Raw genomic sequence first — 17,402 nt, 5'->3', positions numbered from 1 at the left:
AAATATCTATAATGAATTATTTTTCACGTTTGTATGTATTTGATGTACTTTTGTGAAAGATTACCAGCGCTTTACAATGCAGTATTAAAATATGCAGGATCTGATATCCTCGTGTCGTTTCCACATCATCATAATAAATGTTGTTCCAGGTTCAACATTGCAAGTGACCAATCACATTGTTGTGACGTAATACTATAAAGTGTCGTGAACACAAAACACTGAGTTTGAAAATATACTTTAATACATTATATATTGTATTCTTAAAAGTCTCTACAAAGCTGGTATGAACACACTGGGCATTTTGGCCAATCCCCACAGCTTCACAACACATTCTGATCATACTAAAAACATAAAAACAGAGCAAAAACTATAATAGTGCCGGTTAGGGCACCAAACATGATTCAACCCCCACATACGTACATTTTTTTTTCATCTTCTGCAACCACCACAGAGGTACCACCTTCATACTTTTATAAATTCGAAATGCATTAACAAAAGAAATCGAGGTGAATTAAAGATGCATTTTTATTATCACTACTCTCTATATCTTAAAACAGTCTTGAGCAAACCAGGAAGCATCATGCTCCTGTGCAGTGAACTGAGCAGATTCCTTTCAACCAGGATGTCGCCATCTCTATGCGCTTGGTCCATATTTTACATGACATGCAGACTGGATGTGCCTCACTAGTTTTGTCAAGTCTTGATTGGTACAGATGACATTACTTGGTAAATCATCTCAGCAGGTTTGTCTGGTCCGCCTTCAACGATGTAACAGTCATCATCGCTATCTACTCCCGTGTTCCCGTTGACAGGCCCTTTTTCCAAGTTTACAGTCAGGATTTGGCTCTTCTTCACATTACCAGAAGATGGTATAATGCATTTCCTTTTGCCATTTACCTGAGCAGGAACTTGGCTTGCCGCTGGCATCATCTTTTTGAACTGCTGCATGCCACCTCGCACGTGTTGGGCCATAAACTCCCGTGCTTTGACACACTTGTGCCTCTGAAGGAGTTGAGCAGATTCAAAAGAAATATGACAGACTCGGCATGAGAAGCCACTTGATGCAGAAGACACCCCTGCAGAGTTTGTGGGCATCTTTAACTGCAAACTAGGATTTTGAGTCTGAGGCTTTGATGGAAAGGACACACCGATGTTGGATGCATTCTTAAACTGCAATAATGGAGTGACACGTACCCCCTGTTTGGTAATGAAAGGGACACTCTTAATTTTCAAGATGGAGGTAGGGGGCAGTTCACCAATATTCTGATTTGTCACCTGCAGAGAGGAAGTAGTCGGAAGACCCAGGGCGCTCAGAGTCTTTTCCCCACTTGTCACGTTCATAGTCTTGAAACCAAGTGGCTTTGCTGTGACTAGCCTGAATTTGGATCCGTTGTTTGATGAGTTACATACATGGTAGCGAGGCACAATCTTTTTGTTGGAGAGCAGCAGCCCACATCCTATGCAGCCCGAAATTTTGTCAGGAACATGAAAGTTGTGGTGGGAGATGAGTAAGGTCTTTGAGAAAAAACACTGCCCACACTTACCACAAGAGTATGGCTTTTGCTTGTTAAACTTGCGCACTGTTGGAAGCAACACAACTGGCTGATAAAGCGTCCAGACATCCACTGTCGGTGCGCCAACATCTGCGAAAATATTCTGCATGTCTGTTGTTGAGGATGCGGGGTTTGGGAGCACAGATGCTTGTGACATTGATGGGTACAACTCAGGCACTTGTGAAATTTTTGCAGGCTGCACGCAAAGCTGCGGCACACACACCGACGCACTGGGTACCTGCAGCACAGGAGTCACTGGCAAAGAAACTGGGGGTGCACTGGCCTTTGTCCAAGCATTGGTCATTTTAGGCGTATTCCAGATTACCTCACCCTTCTGTATCCTTTTAAGTTTCTCCTCCTCCTCTATGCGCTTCTCTATCCTGCGGTTCCGTATGGTTTTGTGATCAAGCACTTGGTGCCCGGGCTCGTGCATAGTGCTGTGCTCCTGCATGTGCTTGTACTCAGTAAACTCGGTCCCGCAGGAGCAGATGAAACTCGCGGATGAACACATATGCTCCTCCAGGCATTTCCTGTTTGCAAATATCTGCTCACAGCTGAAGCAAAACTGCCCTCCATTCATCAGGTCTGTGACCAAGTTGTAATCCAGGGTGCTTTGCCTTCCTGTCTCCATCCTCACACTGAGCATTAGTGTGTTCACTGCTAACGGGGAGCACGCTGGTCCTGGTAGAAGAAGCAGGTTTGAGAATAAATATGAATCACAAGCAGTGTACGGAACATCACCTTTACCTTCTTTTTACATGTTTAAAATGCATTTGCTGTTCGCCTATAAAGGAAAGTCCAAACTTCTGCACAATTACTAGCAAATCACTACAACTTTGAAAGGAAAACCAAATTATTAGGCGGTGAATTATTCACAAAAATGCACTGTACACTTGAGACATCTGGAGGGTAAAGCACCTTAGCTAGCAACGCTGTAAAATTAATAACGGCTTTTTTTTTTATCTAACGCGCGCTTCCTTTGCTACATGCCTAGCATGCTAGCGTTAGCCTCTGCTACATCACATACAACATCATTAGCTCATTCCAACATGAAAACGAAACCGCTGCCATCCCAATAGTAAGGCACTACCTTGGAAAAGCTGCAAACTGTTTGTCTGGTGTCGTTTTGCGAGACATTAACAAATGGGCTGAGTCGCCGGTATGTAGCACAAATAGGTAGCAGTTAGCCTGTAACCACACCGAACAAACAAGAGGGAAGAAGGGGAAAAAAGAAGAGAAATCCTCATCTTCTTCTCTTAAACATCACACGCTGTTATGTTGCACTAGCGCCACCAACTGGGAATCTTAACGCATTCACCGAGTATAACAATAAAAATCAGGAAAATCAGAAAATCCCCCAAAACATAACAAAACAAAACAAACAAACAAAACCAGCAATAAAGTTTTAGATACCCTATCTTTATTCAATTTACAGAACAAACCGAAAGGGTGTAGGCTGATGCTAAAACACCTGAAGAAAATCAATTCAACTACAACTCACCTCACCTTTTAATCAAGACAAAAAGAAGAAAAACAAAGAAATAATAGATCACTGATGTCAAATTTACAACTACAGATGAACTCTTTAAATCTAAAGCATCTTCGCAGTAAACAGTTATCACAGTACTGAATAATTTTGTCAGGGAAGCCTATTAATTTCTTCTTAAATGGTGCCATATTTGGTGATTTAGCAGTAGAGCTGAGCACGTGGGCTGTGCCTGTGAAAAACTTGCCAAATCTACCAATACGAAACAGCTTCTGGATATTAAGTGGTAATTATCTCTTGTAGGCTTTGTCCATAATTTGAATCATGCTGAAAACTACTAATCTATCATACTTTGTTTATTTCAATGTATTTATTGAATATATATATTGGATTTGTTGACTCACTGTAGGGTTTGATAGTTGTTATTCATATGGTTTCAAAATAATTATTTCTTTATTAGGTTTTATTTATATAAGTAAAAAGTTAGAAGTTTGTCTCAAGTTTCCAAACACATCTACACATTAAATTATATATGGAACTATATGAGAATAATCTAAATACACAGTGAATTTATTTGTATATGAGGTCTTCAACTTTGACCATACTGAACTAGATTTGGACATTTAGGTTTAGATACAATTTCTATACAATTTACAATTTCATTTTACATAAACTAAGTTCTTAGTTATTGCCTGAATAACTTTGACAAATAGTTTGATAAAGAGAGATTTTGTTGAAATCAAACTTTACAACAACAAAGGTTCATAAGTCAAAGCTTTACTCCTTTCGTTTCAGTATCTTTTCCATTCTTTCATAATATTGCTAATATTTCCTTCTCCTTAAAAACCCCAATACTGCTATAATGGTGTAAAGAATAATTTACTGGTATACTTAGGACCTACTAGTATCAAGTGAACACCATTTAAACACCAAAGCCTACCTGTTGTTGCTGACTATGTCCAACCCTGTGTGACCACAGTGTACCTATATTCTGATGTCTGCTTCTTGCAGAATAACACATCACAAAGTTTAAATGATCTGAAACTGGTTTCTTGAACATGGCAGTGAGTTCACTGCACCTTTGGGATGTGGGAGAAAAGGAAATTCACATGATGGATGTGCAGCTCAAAGCTGCATCACACAGTTGCTCCAGCAACTATGATGCTATCATGTCAACGTGGACCAAAATCTCTGAGGAATGTTTCCTGCACCTTGTTGACTCTGAGACAAAGAAATAAAGCATTTCTGAAAGCAAAAATGGCTTCACCAAAAGTACCTAATAGTGTCTGGTGAGTGTGCGGTAAGACCTTTATCCATGTCACTAGCTCAGTGAGACCTGTACATTTAATCCAGCCTAAGTGAGTCTTACACAAACAAGTTAACACGAATGTTATTAAACCTTCCAACAGCAGGCACAGCCTGTGAGTTTTACTTAAACTAATACCTATACTGATTGTTACTAATCTACTTTTGCATTTGCTGCAGTTTATGTCAGTGAATTGTAGATTTCACGCTGTAAAGAAAAACACTGACTTACAATGTTCAATCCAGACCTTGGAAATGGCAGCAGACTCAGTGCCACTTGCTCTAGAATGTTGCCTTGGACACACAGATATTAAGCACTTCTAATTCTGCTAATGAGGGTCATTTGATAAAGTTAAAATCTCCTCAAGTAGGGATTAAATAAACTGCTTGAAATCCCGTTTGTACAGCTTTTGAGCACTGTGCTCTCAAGTGTAGATCACAGCATTTTAACTTTACTACACATCCACATCATGTACTTTTCATTTGTCAACCATGTTGATTTATTCTGATTACCATTATACCACAAACACTTTAACATGGCCTGTTCAGACAGCAGCCTTGAGTCCAGGTAATTGTGGCTGGATTGAGCTCCTCCATTGTTTTTTTAGAAAAGCTGTAATGCCTGGTAAGTAAGCCACTTAGTACTTATGTAATATGAAAAGTGAGCTATAACTGACCACAAAGATTAAGGAAATAAAAAAAATGGGAGGGAAATTGGTATTCTCTCATAAATATGCAAATCTCAGATATGTTTTCTTTCTATTGGGTACCTACAATTTAAGTATGAAGCAGCAATCTAATGATCTTGGTACATCACATTCATGAAAACCTTAAGTTACAGAAATATCAATACAATACTCCAAAAGACCACATAGGATGATGGAGGTGGCATAAAATATCAAACTGTGACGACATGAAGTAAGCACCCTTTACTTGATAAGGTTTGGTCAATATACTTAACATGTCCATTGAGAGAGTTCACAACTTTTCTGTTTCACATACTGGTATCTTTATTAACACCAAGAACAACAACAAGCTACAGCACCAACCCGATGATAAAAGTTTGGTTAATAAAATATTCAATCATTTACAGGCTACTGAGCACAGGGAAAATAAGGATCAACTTAGTAAAACTAAAATGTGTAGTATGTCTGTTTTGTTTTTTAAACATTTTTAAAGAGGGTTAAGCTACTATCGCACTTTAAAAAAAAACATCTTATGTAGCTGTACAACATCCTGTAAAGTTTAAAAACAAAAAAGCAAAAAGAACACAGTATAAAAAAAAAAGAGCTCATTTCTTAATCCAACACTCTCAAGACAGACACAATTTTAAAAAATGTTGTTAAGATGTAAGCTGTTCTTGTGGTTTTGGATTTATGTCCCCAGCCATGATGCGATGAATCCTCCTGCGGTGGTTTTTGAGTGATTTCAGGTTTGGGTACGTACCCTGGCAGACGTCGCATCGGTACGATTCAGACTGTTTGTGAGTCAGCAGGTGTTTCTGCAAACTCTCCACTGTACCAAACCAGCGGAGGCAAACAGGACAGCGGACAGGCTTGATGGCAGGCTTGCAGGCACCGCTCCTCTGGTGAAAAATCAGACTGATGGTGTTTGGAAAGTCAGCGTTGCAGTGGGAACAGTGCACACTTTTGGGTGGGCTTGCAAACTGATTTGTAACCCGTGCACCTTTGCATCGATTCCATGATATGTGCCTTCGGAGGGAACAGCGAGTTGCAAAAGTATTCCCGCATCGTGTGCACACAATCCTCCCCTGCTTCTTTGGTGGATTTGGTAGTGGCTCTGGGTGTGATTGCTTCTGTGGAGGAGGGTGCACTGACTGAACCTGCTGCTGCTGTTGCTGTTGTTGTTGCTGCTGCTGCTGCTGCGGCGGTGGAGGTTGCTGCTGCTGAAATCGAATCAACAGTGGTTGTGATCGCTGTGGCTGTAGTCCCTTCAGTAACTGGTGATGAGGATGCATGTGGATCTGCAAATGAACTTCATAGTCTGCCCAGGAATTGACTGTTTCTCCACAAGTTGGACAAGTGTACGATTCTTGAGCATGCTTCTGCAAATGCTCCAAGAGAAGTCTCGGAGACGTAAATCCAACCCCACACTCACACGTCACCCTCCTTGGAAGTACAGACGGCAGTGACATGATGCCCCAGTTTCCTCCATCATCCTCCTGGGTTTGACTTGCTGGCTCTGCTGATCCATTGCCTGGCAAGCTCGTCTGCACAGTCCCTCTTTCCACATCTGCCATGGTTCGTTGAAACTGACATCTTTTTCTATGAACCATCATGTTATCTTTGCGGTTGAAGGTTTTCCCACAGACAAAACAGGAAAACATTGGTTTGATATTATTGGCATTCAGTGTAACCAAACCCTGACTACCACCCTGTGCTATAGCTCCAAACCCACGTGGCCTGAAACCACAGAGTCGCAGGTGGCGCCTCAAAGTTGAAGCACGGCTGTAGGTTTTTTGACATCTGTTGCACGGGTATCGTTTCACTCCATCCCGGACGAAATAGCGCAGACCATGTTCGACTGAAAAGGAGTTCTTCGCTTCATCATCAACACCCTTCTCTGCAGAACTGAACACCTGCGTTTCATCATCCAAAGGCATCGTCCACTGCCCTTCGTTACTACCGTCACTATTGGCTGCTTCTGCATCCCAGTTATTTTCTTCTCCTTGCTGGAGTGAAATGCTACACACAGAATTATCCTTGTGCTGCTCCATCACTGGAGATTTCAGGGAGAATGGGGAGAAGTTCTGTGCTGGGCGAGCCCAGGCCAATTGTGAAACTGCAGACTGCTCTGCATTTGGAGAGGTCACCTCTACCTTGATACGGCCAGTAACTTCCGTGCCCACGCCAATGCTCTTGGAATTCTGGGATGCAGCACTGACTTCATCCACACCATCACTGGCAATGCTTTTAGTGGACTGCAGTGCTAGCATCTTCTGTATTGAGGGATTGATCTGCTGAGAGAGGACTGACCTTGGACCTTGGCACTTGTGTGTTTTGAGGTTCCACCTCCGTGCATAGCTGTGCTTGCACATTGGACAGAAGAAAACCTTTTTCGCATTGTTGAGACTGTGGAACGGCACTATTTTCTGTGCAAATGGAAACTTGGATTTTAAAGCGCTTGATGGCGGTAGAGCCCTGTTTCCGAACTGAGGGCACACATGATTGTCAGGCAAAGGCAGTCTCCCAATGATCAGCTGTTTGCATCGACGACAACACTTAATCCTCTCTTTTTTGTGTAAAAAATGATGCTCTGTCAATCTGTCCAGGTTCTGAAAAACCCTACGACAGCGGCCACACTGGTATTTCCCATATGTTCCGCTACCAACAGGATCCATGAGCTTTTGACGAGTCTCGAGAACTACAACAGGAGATAAAGTCTTAGTCAGAGAGACAACCCTCTTCTTACTGGACTCAAGAATTCTGCTAATGGATGGAGCCTTTGTCTTTATATCGGGTTTTGCGAGGAGTCGCCTCAACTGTGCAATAGACAGATCATTGATTGGCGCCGCTTCTGTTTTTGATCCTGGTGTTATATCCATGGGTACAGCTTCCTGCTTGGGGATAACTGTGTTTTCGTTCTGATCCTGACTCTGAGGAAGGGGTAAGTGTTTCATGTACGCTGATGCGAGCAGCTTCATAAGGATGTTATTTGTGGGCAAATTCTCTCCTTTTTCACAGCTGCGGACAGCATTTGTGTTCTCCTCGAAATTAGTTTCCTCTACAGTCTCTGTTATTTGCTCGGCAGTGGATGGCATGTTCTGAAGTTGCTCCTCACTATCATTTTCAGGGGGAGCACACTGGCCTTGAGGATCGGTTACTATGGCAATATTGTCCTCCAGGCTTACATCTGCTTTTTGGGCTGTTAAAGTAGGTAATTCAACAGCTGGGGACTTGGAGGTAGAGGGACAAGCAAGGGCCAAACTGGACTGGGTTACAGGAGTGAATGATACATGCTGGGTTGGAAAATCCTTATTGCAATCTGTTGCACTGGGGAGAACAATGTTACTATCCAGGGGCTGCAGCAGCTGTATTTGAGATATATGTGAACGTTTGTGCTCCAGCATAAGACCAAAGTCCTGAAATTCCTCTCCACAATCACAAATAAAGAAAGAAGGTGTAGGGCTGTCAGGCAAGAGTGTTGGCGAGCTTAGGTGCTCGATGGATGAGTCTGTACTTGCAAACGGCGTTTCATGTGGGCTGATGTTAGGCTGGGTTGGAGGAGGGGAGGTGACCTTGGAGGGTGGGCTGGCATGGGTTGCCTGATGTACTAGCAATGAGGCCAATCCAGTAAAGGTGGCTGAACAAGCCACACAGCGATACACTTTGGCAGCGTTTCCCTGTAGCCCAAGCATCATGGCAGCCAATTTACCCTATGAGGCAGGCAATCAGGTGGTCAAACAGGATGGATTCCTGTAAATCACACAAACAACATGAACAAAAGGATGTCAGCAATAGAAAGCAGACAGTCTCCGTTTAAAAGTATACAACACAAGCACACATATTTATTTCAATTAATTCCACAGTTAAATGTGTTTTTTCTGAGTACTGATGCCAGGGTTCCCCAAGTGTAGAGCAAACCCTGTGGTTTGGCAGACCTACGGTGACCCCCAAACCGTTTGAGAGTACATTTTCACACAGAAAAAAGGCAACTGAAAAAAAAAGTAAAGTAGATTTAAGGAGGAAAGTGTCCGTCAGGTATTAGTCTGCCAATTGCAGATTACAGAAGGGTAGAGCCTTTATCATTGTATGTAAAAGTGGTCAACTATGACTGGATAATCTCTTGTTAATATAGCTTTGAAGAAAATTAATTCCCTGGAGTCTGTCTGTATTGTGCCAATTAGCATTATAGCAGGTGTTTGTGCGACAATAATTTAGTGCAACATTAAATTGACCCAGCAGAAACCCGAGTAAAACAAAACAACAATAAGGAAGCAAGAATTCTAAGTTTCCTGCTACCCATAAACCCTTTGGAGAAATTATAGAGAAACATTTCCCATACACACTAAGCCTTGAGCTTTATTTACCTATGTGTATACAAATCACCTTAATTTATGCGCATAAAAAGAAAATGCAGAAAGTTTTGCATATGACCACTGACCAATTTTGTTTGGTTGGAGAAAAGCAAAGTCACTGATGCAAAAAGCCAACAGAATGTCCCATCTTTGTTCACAATATATATATTAGGGGTGCAACGATACACAATATTCACGGTTCGGTTCGATACTTTGGTGTCACGGTTTGATATTTTTTCGATACAAAAAAATGTTCATGCTTTTTTAATTTGTCATTTATTAAAATTATAAATATATATTTTAACTCAAAAGTACAGTTTTTAAATTTAATGTTGCTGAAACAACAAAATAATTTAAAAAACAAATCTATCTAATTGAGAAATCACTCATCTTTGGAAAAGAGAGTTTATTACAGAGAAATGGCTCTTTCCAAAATAAAAGCTATACTATACGCTTCTTCTGGGCTATATTCTCAGCAGCATATTAAACATATCAGGTCTCCATAAGGAGAATCCTGTGCTAACAGCTGTCTAAATGACTCGGCTAAAGTTTGTAGCATGCATGCTTGTTGTTTTTGTCTTTGCACTAGGATGATGTCGGTGTAAATGTGCAGTCATATTCGTTGTGTTCCCACTAGTGCTTTCAGGTTAATCTCGTTGAAATAACCTTAACGCCACAACACGGCAAATCTCCGTTAACGAGCTACCCTATACAGAGGGGCTAGACGGCCAACACGTTAACGAGCTAACTGCGCTAACACACTAGCTCCCACCCATGTAATTGAGCATTGCATGGCACATCCAACATACTGTTTTACTTTAGTCCATGACTCGCTTACCTTCAGGGTCATACGTCACATGAAAACCAAAATAATTCCAAACGCCAGATCTGAATGAGGGTGGGGAGGTCCACTTCTGTCTCGCTAGCTTGCCCTGCGCTCTTCCTTCTGACCATGCTGTCTGTGTTGAGTGCTCAGTGAATCTGCGTTCGACTACTCCGCCTAGGCTGCACTCTCGAGCCTAGGCGGAGTAGTCAAATGCAGATTCACTGAGCACTCAACACAGACAGCATCGTCAGAAGGAAAGTTGATAAAATAAATTACAAATTTTGTATTGTTCTTTTTTTTTTTCCTCCCCTTTGGTTTTCTTTCTTTCTCTCCCCCTCTTTCTTTCATTCTTTCCCCCTGTCCTATCCCACAGTCATGTCTGTCCCGTTTGCAACTGAAAATAAAATAAATTCATAATTATAATAAAGGTCAATCAAATGGACCAATATGATGATCCACTTAAAATAAATCCTCTTGGCATCTTTCTTGGCCTCAAGACAACAATTCTGATGGCTATAGATCCAAACGGGACACAAAAAAAAAAAAAAAAAAAAAAAAAAAAAAAAATGAAAAAAATTGTATTGTTCGATACATATGCGTACCGAACCGAAAGCACTGTATCGAACGGTTCAATATCGATACGAATATCGTTGCACCCCTAATATATATATATATATATATATATATATATATATATATATATATATATATATATATATATATATATATATATATATATATATATATATATATATATATATATATGAATAAAAGGGAAAAACAAATAATATAGGAAACACTATTAATGAGGCCCATTGTCATTTGGGATGTTAGTGACTATGACCAAACTATATTAATGTTTTATCATGTCTACTCCAAAAAAAAGCGACACATTTGAAACCATAAAAAAATACGTGGTAAAAGACACGCTTGGACAGAGCTGCCTTTTGCAGAGGTCTTTCCTCCCAACACCTCATTCTACAGAGCAGATGAAGCATGCCCTAGATTGGAGGGACTGCAGAAGAATCTATCAGGTCTTTCTGCAGAAATGGGATCAGGTCCTCAAGCTACAGACTGACCCTCATTTCCACTGGCATGATGAGGTGCATTTCCACTTACTCCTGACAGCAGGAAAAAAATGTGCAGACCTGTGATACTGTGATTCTGCCTCTGAAGCATGCCCAACTGGGAGAGCCTCAACAAAGCTGTGCGGCTGAGCAAAACCAGATGGCTGCATGTTTGGTCATGCGATAAACTGCACTCACTCACAGCCACTCACATGTAATGCAAATCAACACAGGTCCCATCATTAATTTTACACTACCCAAATATTTTTAAAAAAGAAAAAAAAAAGAAAAGGAAATCTCTTAGCTGATACAGATAGGGTGATAAATTAAAGGAGAAACCAACATAAAGTGTTCTATGATTTGCAAAATGCAAAGTGATGGACAGTGTCCGGGGAGGAGACAAATCCTTTAGGGTCTCTGCATCAGGAAGGGCATCTGGCATTAAAATCTGCCAAGTCAAACATGGATAGCTACCTGCTGTGGCAATACGGGAGTAGCCGAAATTGGCTGAAAGCAATGAAATGTGTGCAAAACAGGTGAAGAAGAGAGTGCCAGGGGTGATTTGTGATAGAAGGACAGCACCGAGAGTGAAAGAGAAGGTAGTGAGACCTCTATGATGTATACAGGAAGCTGGGATGAAGATGTTAAGATTTTCACTGTGAGAGACCAGGGTGGACCAGATTTAAAATGAATATGTTAGAGGGGCAGCTCAGATAGAGCAGTTAGCAAAGGAGAAAAGGCTGAGATGTTTTGGACATGTGCAGAGGAGTGACAGTAGATATACTGGACAAAGGATGTTAAAGATGGAGTTGCAAACCACGCAGAAAAGAGGCATGTAGTAAAAGACAACGTACAGCGGGTTGATGCAACAGAAGAGTATGCTAGGGATAGATGAAGGCAGATGATCTGCTGTCGCAAGCTGTAAAGAGAGCAGTTGAAAGAAGACAGTGATGACAGTCACTTACTGAATTTTCACACCAATCATTTGTAGCTGCTGTTACCTTTATTTTGTTTACCATATTTTGTGTTCTTAAAGATTTGTTTGACTCCAACATTTTTATTGTTACTTTGCCTTAAGCTTCAAACACTTTCTTAACCTTGCTGCCATATCAAAAATGTTATTTTAAGTCACAAGTGATCGCACTTCTATGGACCAAATAGCTGTGCATTTATACTGGCAATGCTGGGATATTTAGGGTTGCAAAAATGTTTCTTGCCAAGAATTTGTCACTCTACTTCACCTACAGCTTTTTACAGTTTTTACAGAAATCAAAACACTGATGTGGCAAAGATAATAGAAAGCTGCGTGGGATAGTCAGCCAATAGAGATTGAAAATGTGACGTCATTCAGGGGTAAAACCGCAAAGAATTCTGGGAACTCGTGGCAAGAGGTACTAGCGCACGCAGGCTTTCAATTGAAATCAGTTACACAGCAATAAAAAGAAACACAAAAAAATGGCAAGAAGCTGCTGTATCATTAACTGCAATAGCCGGTTGTATGACAGCCACGGGAAGCCGACGGGTAAAGAGATCGGTTGTTATCGGATTACGTCATTGAAGAGAAATTGTTCGAGCCATGTTTCCGAAGTAACAAAGAGGCGACTGGATTGCAGCCCATCAAAGACCAAATATAACGTCTCAGAACACTCCAGCTCACAGGTTAGTCTGCTCCAAGTATTCCCACAAAGGTCAGTGTTTTGTAGTAGTTAATACGTCATTTTTCATAACATAATTGGTGATATAGGTTACAAGCAAGTCTGGCGCTGAACAGAAATTGTCGCGCTATGCTCCTTTGTTTATTGTGCATAAATAATGAATTGTCTTGACACAATATTGCGTTTCGCTTCTGTTATTATGGTACATTGACAAAAACATATACTTTTATTCACAGGATAAAACAGTTTTTTGTATCACTAATTGCGCAGTAGGATTACAGCATACAATATTATTGTCACTGCTACATTTCTGTAATGCGAACCAGAAATTATTTCCACTACTAATTAATTACCGTTGAGCTCAAAGGTCCTATTAATAAACTGTTAACGAATGTGTATTTATGACGACGATTTGTGAGACTGGTAAACTTACAATATGTACGATGGTCTTTCGTTCTACACGGTGCATTTCAAGGTCCTGCACCCATCCGTCGGTAAACTGTACCTGGGCTTGTTGCAGTGACCTGAAGTTACTAAAAACTTCATGAGTGCATGCACTCACTCCAAGAACCGTATAATTATAAATATGAGCGTGGTGAAAGTTGGGCAGCACGCTAACGTCTTTTGTCCACTCTGTGTGCTCGTAAGGGTCTAAACCTTTCACTCCTTTGATTTTTTCCTCGTATCTTTTCTTTGACTTTTCATCAAGTCTGTCTTTGTACGGACCGGCATTGTTCTCCTTCGTTTTGTACATTCCTTTTTGGGGGGGGGGGGCAAAGAAAAAGCAAGAAGGTATTGGAACCGGAGAATGAACGTTTTGCGGTGCTGCAAATGCTCGCATTTGATGCGGTACTTGAATTGTTTTGCCACGAGTTCCCAGCATGCAATGGGCGAAAGTCACGTGGTCTGTCAATCTCTATACAGTTGTGTTGGTCACTCTAGCACGACAATACGCCCAAGCTGATCTCAATAGTGCTCGGTGAGGTTGAGGCCAGAACTGCAGGGATCCTCTCACTTCTAAATTGTGGAAGTAGTCTCTGATAAACCCTGCTCTGTGATGTTGTCATCTTAGATGACATCTTCTCATCAGTCCCAGACTAGGTTTGGCACGTTTTTTTCCCCACGGGCGCAACTTATATACTCAACTCTGCTGCTCAACCCGCAAATGCAATTTCCAAACAAATAATAATGGATTGGATTTATATAGCGCTTTTCAAGGCACCCAAAGCGCTTTACAATACCACTATTCATTCACTCTCACATTCATACACTGGTGGAGGCAAGCTACAGTTGTAGCACAGCTGCCCTGGGGCAGACTGACAGAAGCGAGGCTGCCATATCGCGCCATCGGCCCCTCTGGCCATCACCAGTAGGCAAGTAGGGTAAAGTGTCTTGCCCAAGGACACAACGGCCAGGACAGAGAGCCCAGGGATCGAACCGGCGACCTTCCGGTTACAGATGCGATTCCCAACCCCCTGAGCCATGGTCGCCCCATTTAAATATGGCACCATTTAAGGGAAAATAAATATGCTTTCCAACAATATCAGATTTATTGCCAAGAAGCATTAAAACAAACAAATAATTAACCAAAGAAGTTTCCTTACTTTCTGTACTGAGCTTTAATTTAATGTGCATTTTTATGTGGCAAAGAATGGATGAAACCTAAAAACTGCCACAGATTTCACTCAAAAACAAAAAAGGTTAATGTCATTGATATGATATTAATTCTAGGGAAACATTAACCATAAAGTGTTTCCTCTATGTGCAACACAATAACTTTAAAAATGTTATTAATTAAAGTAATGACACATAATCATGTTATGAATATTTTGAATATTTGAAGTTCAAGCATGAGGAGGCCAGTCTGACTTGCTGCTTGCATTATCGGACTATAAACAAGAAGATCAACCACAGCCAAGACACTCAATGCAAGGTGAGCATAAATATGCACACTGACAGGGTCGTTACTAAGTAATATAAGAATAATAGCGTTACCTGTGTAAGTTGGTTTGCTAATGCTGGACGCACTGCTAACAAACACAGCTACAATGTTTTGCCAACTTACTTTTGCACTAACAAATGCTTAAACAGCTCCAACTGACGCATATGAGAGCTTTTGCTAGCTCCGATAGCTAGCTTGACATTCGCGCCCACCGTACATAAACAGTGTCTAGCTGAAACACCTCAAAGGGGGTTTGCTAGTGAAAGCTAACCAGGAGGAGGTGCCCGGCCACGTTCCCGAGTAGGCCCAAGAAATGAATAACTAACTAACGCTCGCAAGCTAGCTACCATGACCTACGAAGCAGCAGCTCCACAGAAACCGCCCGTTTCTATCTTCACGTACTCACCAGTCACAGGAGCGCGAACGTTTTCTGCAGACGAGGAATCACAAAGGCTGGGAACAAGGAGAGGAAATGGCTCGGTAGACATCTGTCCACGCAAAGAACGAACTCTCAAGGGAAGGGAAGGAAAGCTCAGCTCAACCCAGCTCTATGGTGAACAAATGTGATGCTGTGCCAGAAGGTAGAGCACTGAGCGGAAAGCTGCAGCTGCAGCAAGCGCGGAAGGGGTTGCACCGCGCGTGCGCAGTTAACAGAAAGCCTCTAGCAGCGCCTACCCTGTGCACCCATGGCCGCGTGCCGGATTGGCTCTGTATCTGTACTAGAGTTCAGATTGCATATGAAGCACAGAGTCCCACAAAACAACACACTACACACCGAGATCTGTAGAAATTTTACACTCAGCAAATGTTCACTTTTTAAAAAAAAAGGTGAATTAAGTATCACTATCAAAGTGTTGATTTCAACACTTTTTCAGGGTTTTTTTAATAGCTCCACACTCTCCAGATGTAAATTAACACTTTCAAAATAGTTAAATATTTAACACTATTAATGAAAATTAAGGTACAATATACAAACTTAAATCTGAAACATTGTACAAGCTTTGCATATAAAGTTGTTTGTGAAATTTAAACTCAGATATTTTTAATAATTCACCTTTCCTCACTTTACAGTACTGACTGCATGATAATGGTTATTAAAAAAGGGATTTTCTACCAAAAGTATATCACTTATTTGACAAAAGATAGGCATATTTTCTTCCATGGTACTGCAAACAACAAGTCCAGCTTTATATTCTAAACTATCAACTTTAACGCAAGTAGTTGAGAAAAGCTCTTTTGAACAAATCATTTTAAGAACTTAATTGCTGACCACATTCTTGTCTCTGACAGAAAAACATTTAATTGGCCCAAATTCATTTTGTTTTAGGGTGAAGGTTTCCTGGTGATAAGCACTGATGCTTTTTAGCATGTGATTTGGTTGCATTTTTGAAATGTTTATAAAAATCTTTAAACACCTTCACTTTGGCTTCAAACCTCATACTCCACATGTGTAATAAGGGGCCAATTTTACTAACAGAAGATGGGTAATGGCTCATAAAATGATGCTTAGGTATCAAGTCTCTATGTAGATACAAGTATTTAAATAGTATGTGGGGTCAACAATCAAATGCTATAAATATATATATATTAGGGGTGCAACGATACACAAAATTCACGGTTTGGTTCGATACTTTGGTGTCACAGTTTGATATTTTTTCGATACAAAAAAATGTTCATGCCTCTTTAATTTGTCATTTATTAAAATTATAAATATATATTTTAACTCAAAAGTACAGTTTTTAAATTTAATGTTGCTGAAACAACAAAGTAATAAAAAAAATAAATCTATCTGATCGAGAAATCACTCATCTTTGGAAAATAGAGTTTATTTCAGAGAAATGGCTCTTTCCAAAATAAACCGCAATTCTATTGTATTGGCTGTATTGAATTGAATACAGTACCCTTTAATTTCTGAGGAATTTTACAGTAAATCTGGATGAAACTGGGCACACAGGTACAGTAGGTGTCCCAGAGGAGGAATGTGTTGAAAGTTGGACCTCAACCAAACAGGATGATTTTTAATGAATTTTTGAAAATTGACATAATTCTATTGTATTGGCTGTATTGAATTGGATACAAGTACCCTTTAATTTCTGAGGAATTCTACAGTAAATCTGGATGAAACTGGGCACACAGGTACAGTAGGTGTCCCAGAGGAGGGATGTGTTGAAAGTTGGACCTCAACTACTCAGGATGATTTTTAATGAATTTTTGAAAATTAACATAATTGTAGTGTATTGGCTGTATTGCATTGGATACAAGTACCCTTTAATTTCTGAGGAGTTCTACAGTAAATCTGGATGAAACCTGGCACACAGGTAGAGTAGGTGTACCAGAGAAGGAATCTGTTGAAAGTTGGACCTCAACTACTCAGCATGATTTTTAATGAATTTTTGAAAATTGACATAATTCTATTGTATTGACTGTATTGAATTGAATACAAGTACCCTTTAATTTCTGAGGAATTCTACAGTAAATCTGGATGAAACTTGGCACACAGGTACAGTAGGTGTCCCAGAGTAGGGATGTG

At 40.5% G+C, this 17,402-nt stretch overlaps 2 protein-coding genes across 3 annotated transcripts in view; both read right to left on the bottom strand.

The window, feature by feature from the left end:
• Positions 1-214: 214 nt before the first annotated feature.
• On the bottom strand, positions 215-2,798 carry LOC146658522 (uncharacterized). The gene is made up of 2 exons (XM_085422172.1): positions 2,644-2,798; positions 215-2,234 (listed from the first exon to the last, which is right to left on the bottom strand). The coding sequence occupies exon 2, from the start codon at positions 2,197-2,199 to the stop codon at positions 694-696; it is 1,506 nt and encodes a 501-aa protein (XP_085278298.1). The 5' UTR covers positions 2,200-2,234; positions 2,644-2,798; the 3' UTR covers positions 215-693.
• Positions 2,799-5,244: 2,446 nt separating this feature from the next.
• LOC146658521 (uncharacterized) overlaps positions 5,245-17,402 on the bottom strand; it is a 28,326-nt gene continuing 16,168 nt past the window's right edge. Inside the window, exons 1-2 of one of the 2 annotated variants that reach the window (XM_085422170.1) lie at positions 15,279-15,495; positions 5,246-8,780 (exon numbers count right to left, since the gene is read on the bottom strand). In XM_085422170.1, coding sequence (XP_085278296.1) covers positions 5,687-8,725 — 3,039 coding nt within the window. In that variant the 5' untranslated portion in view covers positions 8,726-8,780; positions 15,279-15,495 and the 3' untranslated portion in view covers positions 5,246-5,686. Of the gene's footprint in view, positions 8,781-15,278; positions 15,496-17,402 lie in introns of those variants that run through there. The other variant, XM_085422171.1, reaches the window with a different exon arrangement.

This window comes from Rhamphochromis longiceps, linkage group LG11 (assembly GCF_057381845.1).
Source record: "Rhamphochromis longiceps isolate RC_006_pf linkage group LG11, R_longiceps_female_GT1.1, whole genome shotgun sequence".
NCBI classification, from domain to species: Eukaryota; Metazoa; Chordata; class Actinopteri; order Cichliformes; family Cichlidae; genus Rhamphochromis; species Rhamphochromis longiceps.
Note: the sequence above shows the minus strand (reverse complement) of the source record. Positions and strands in the feature narration are given on the sequence as shown.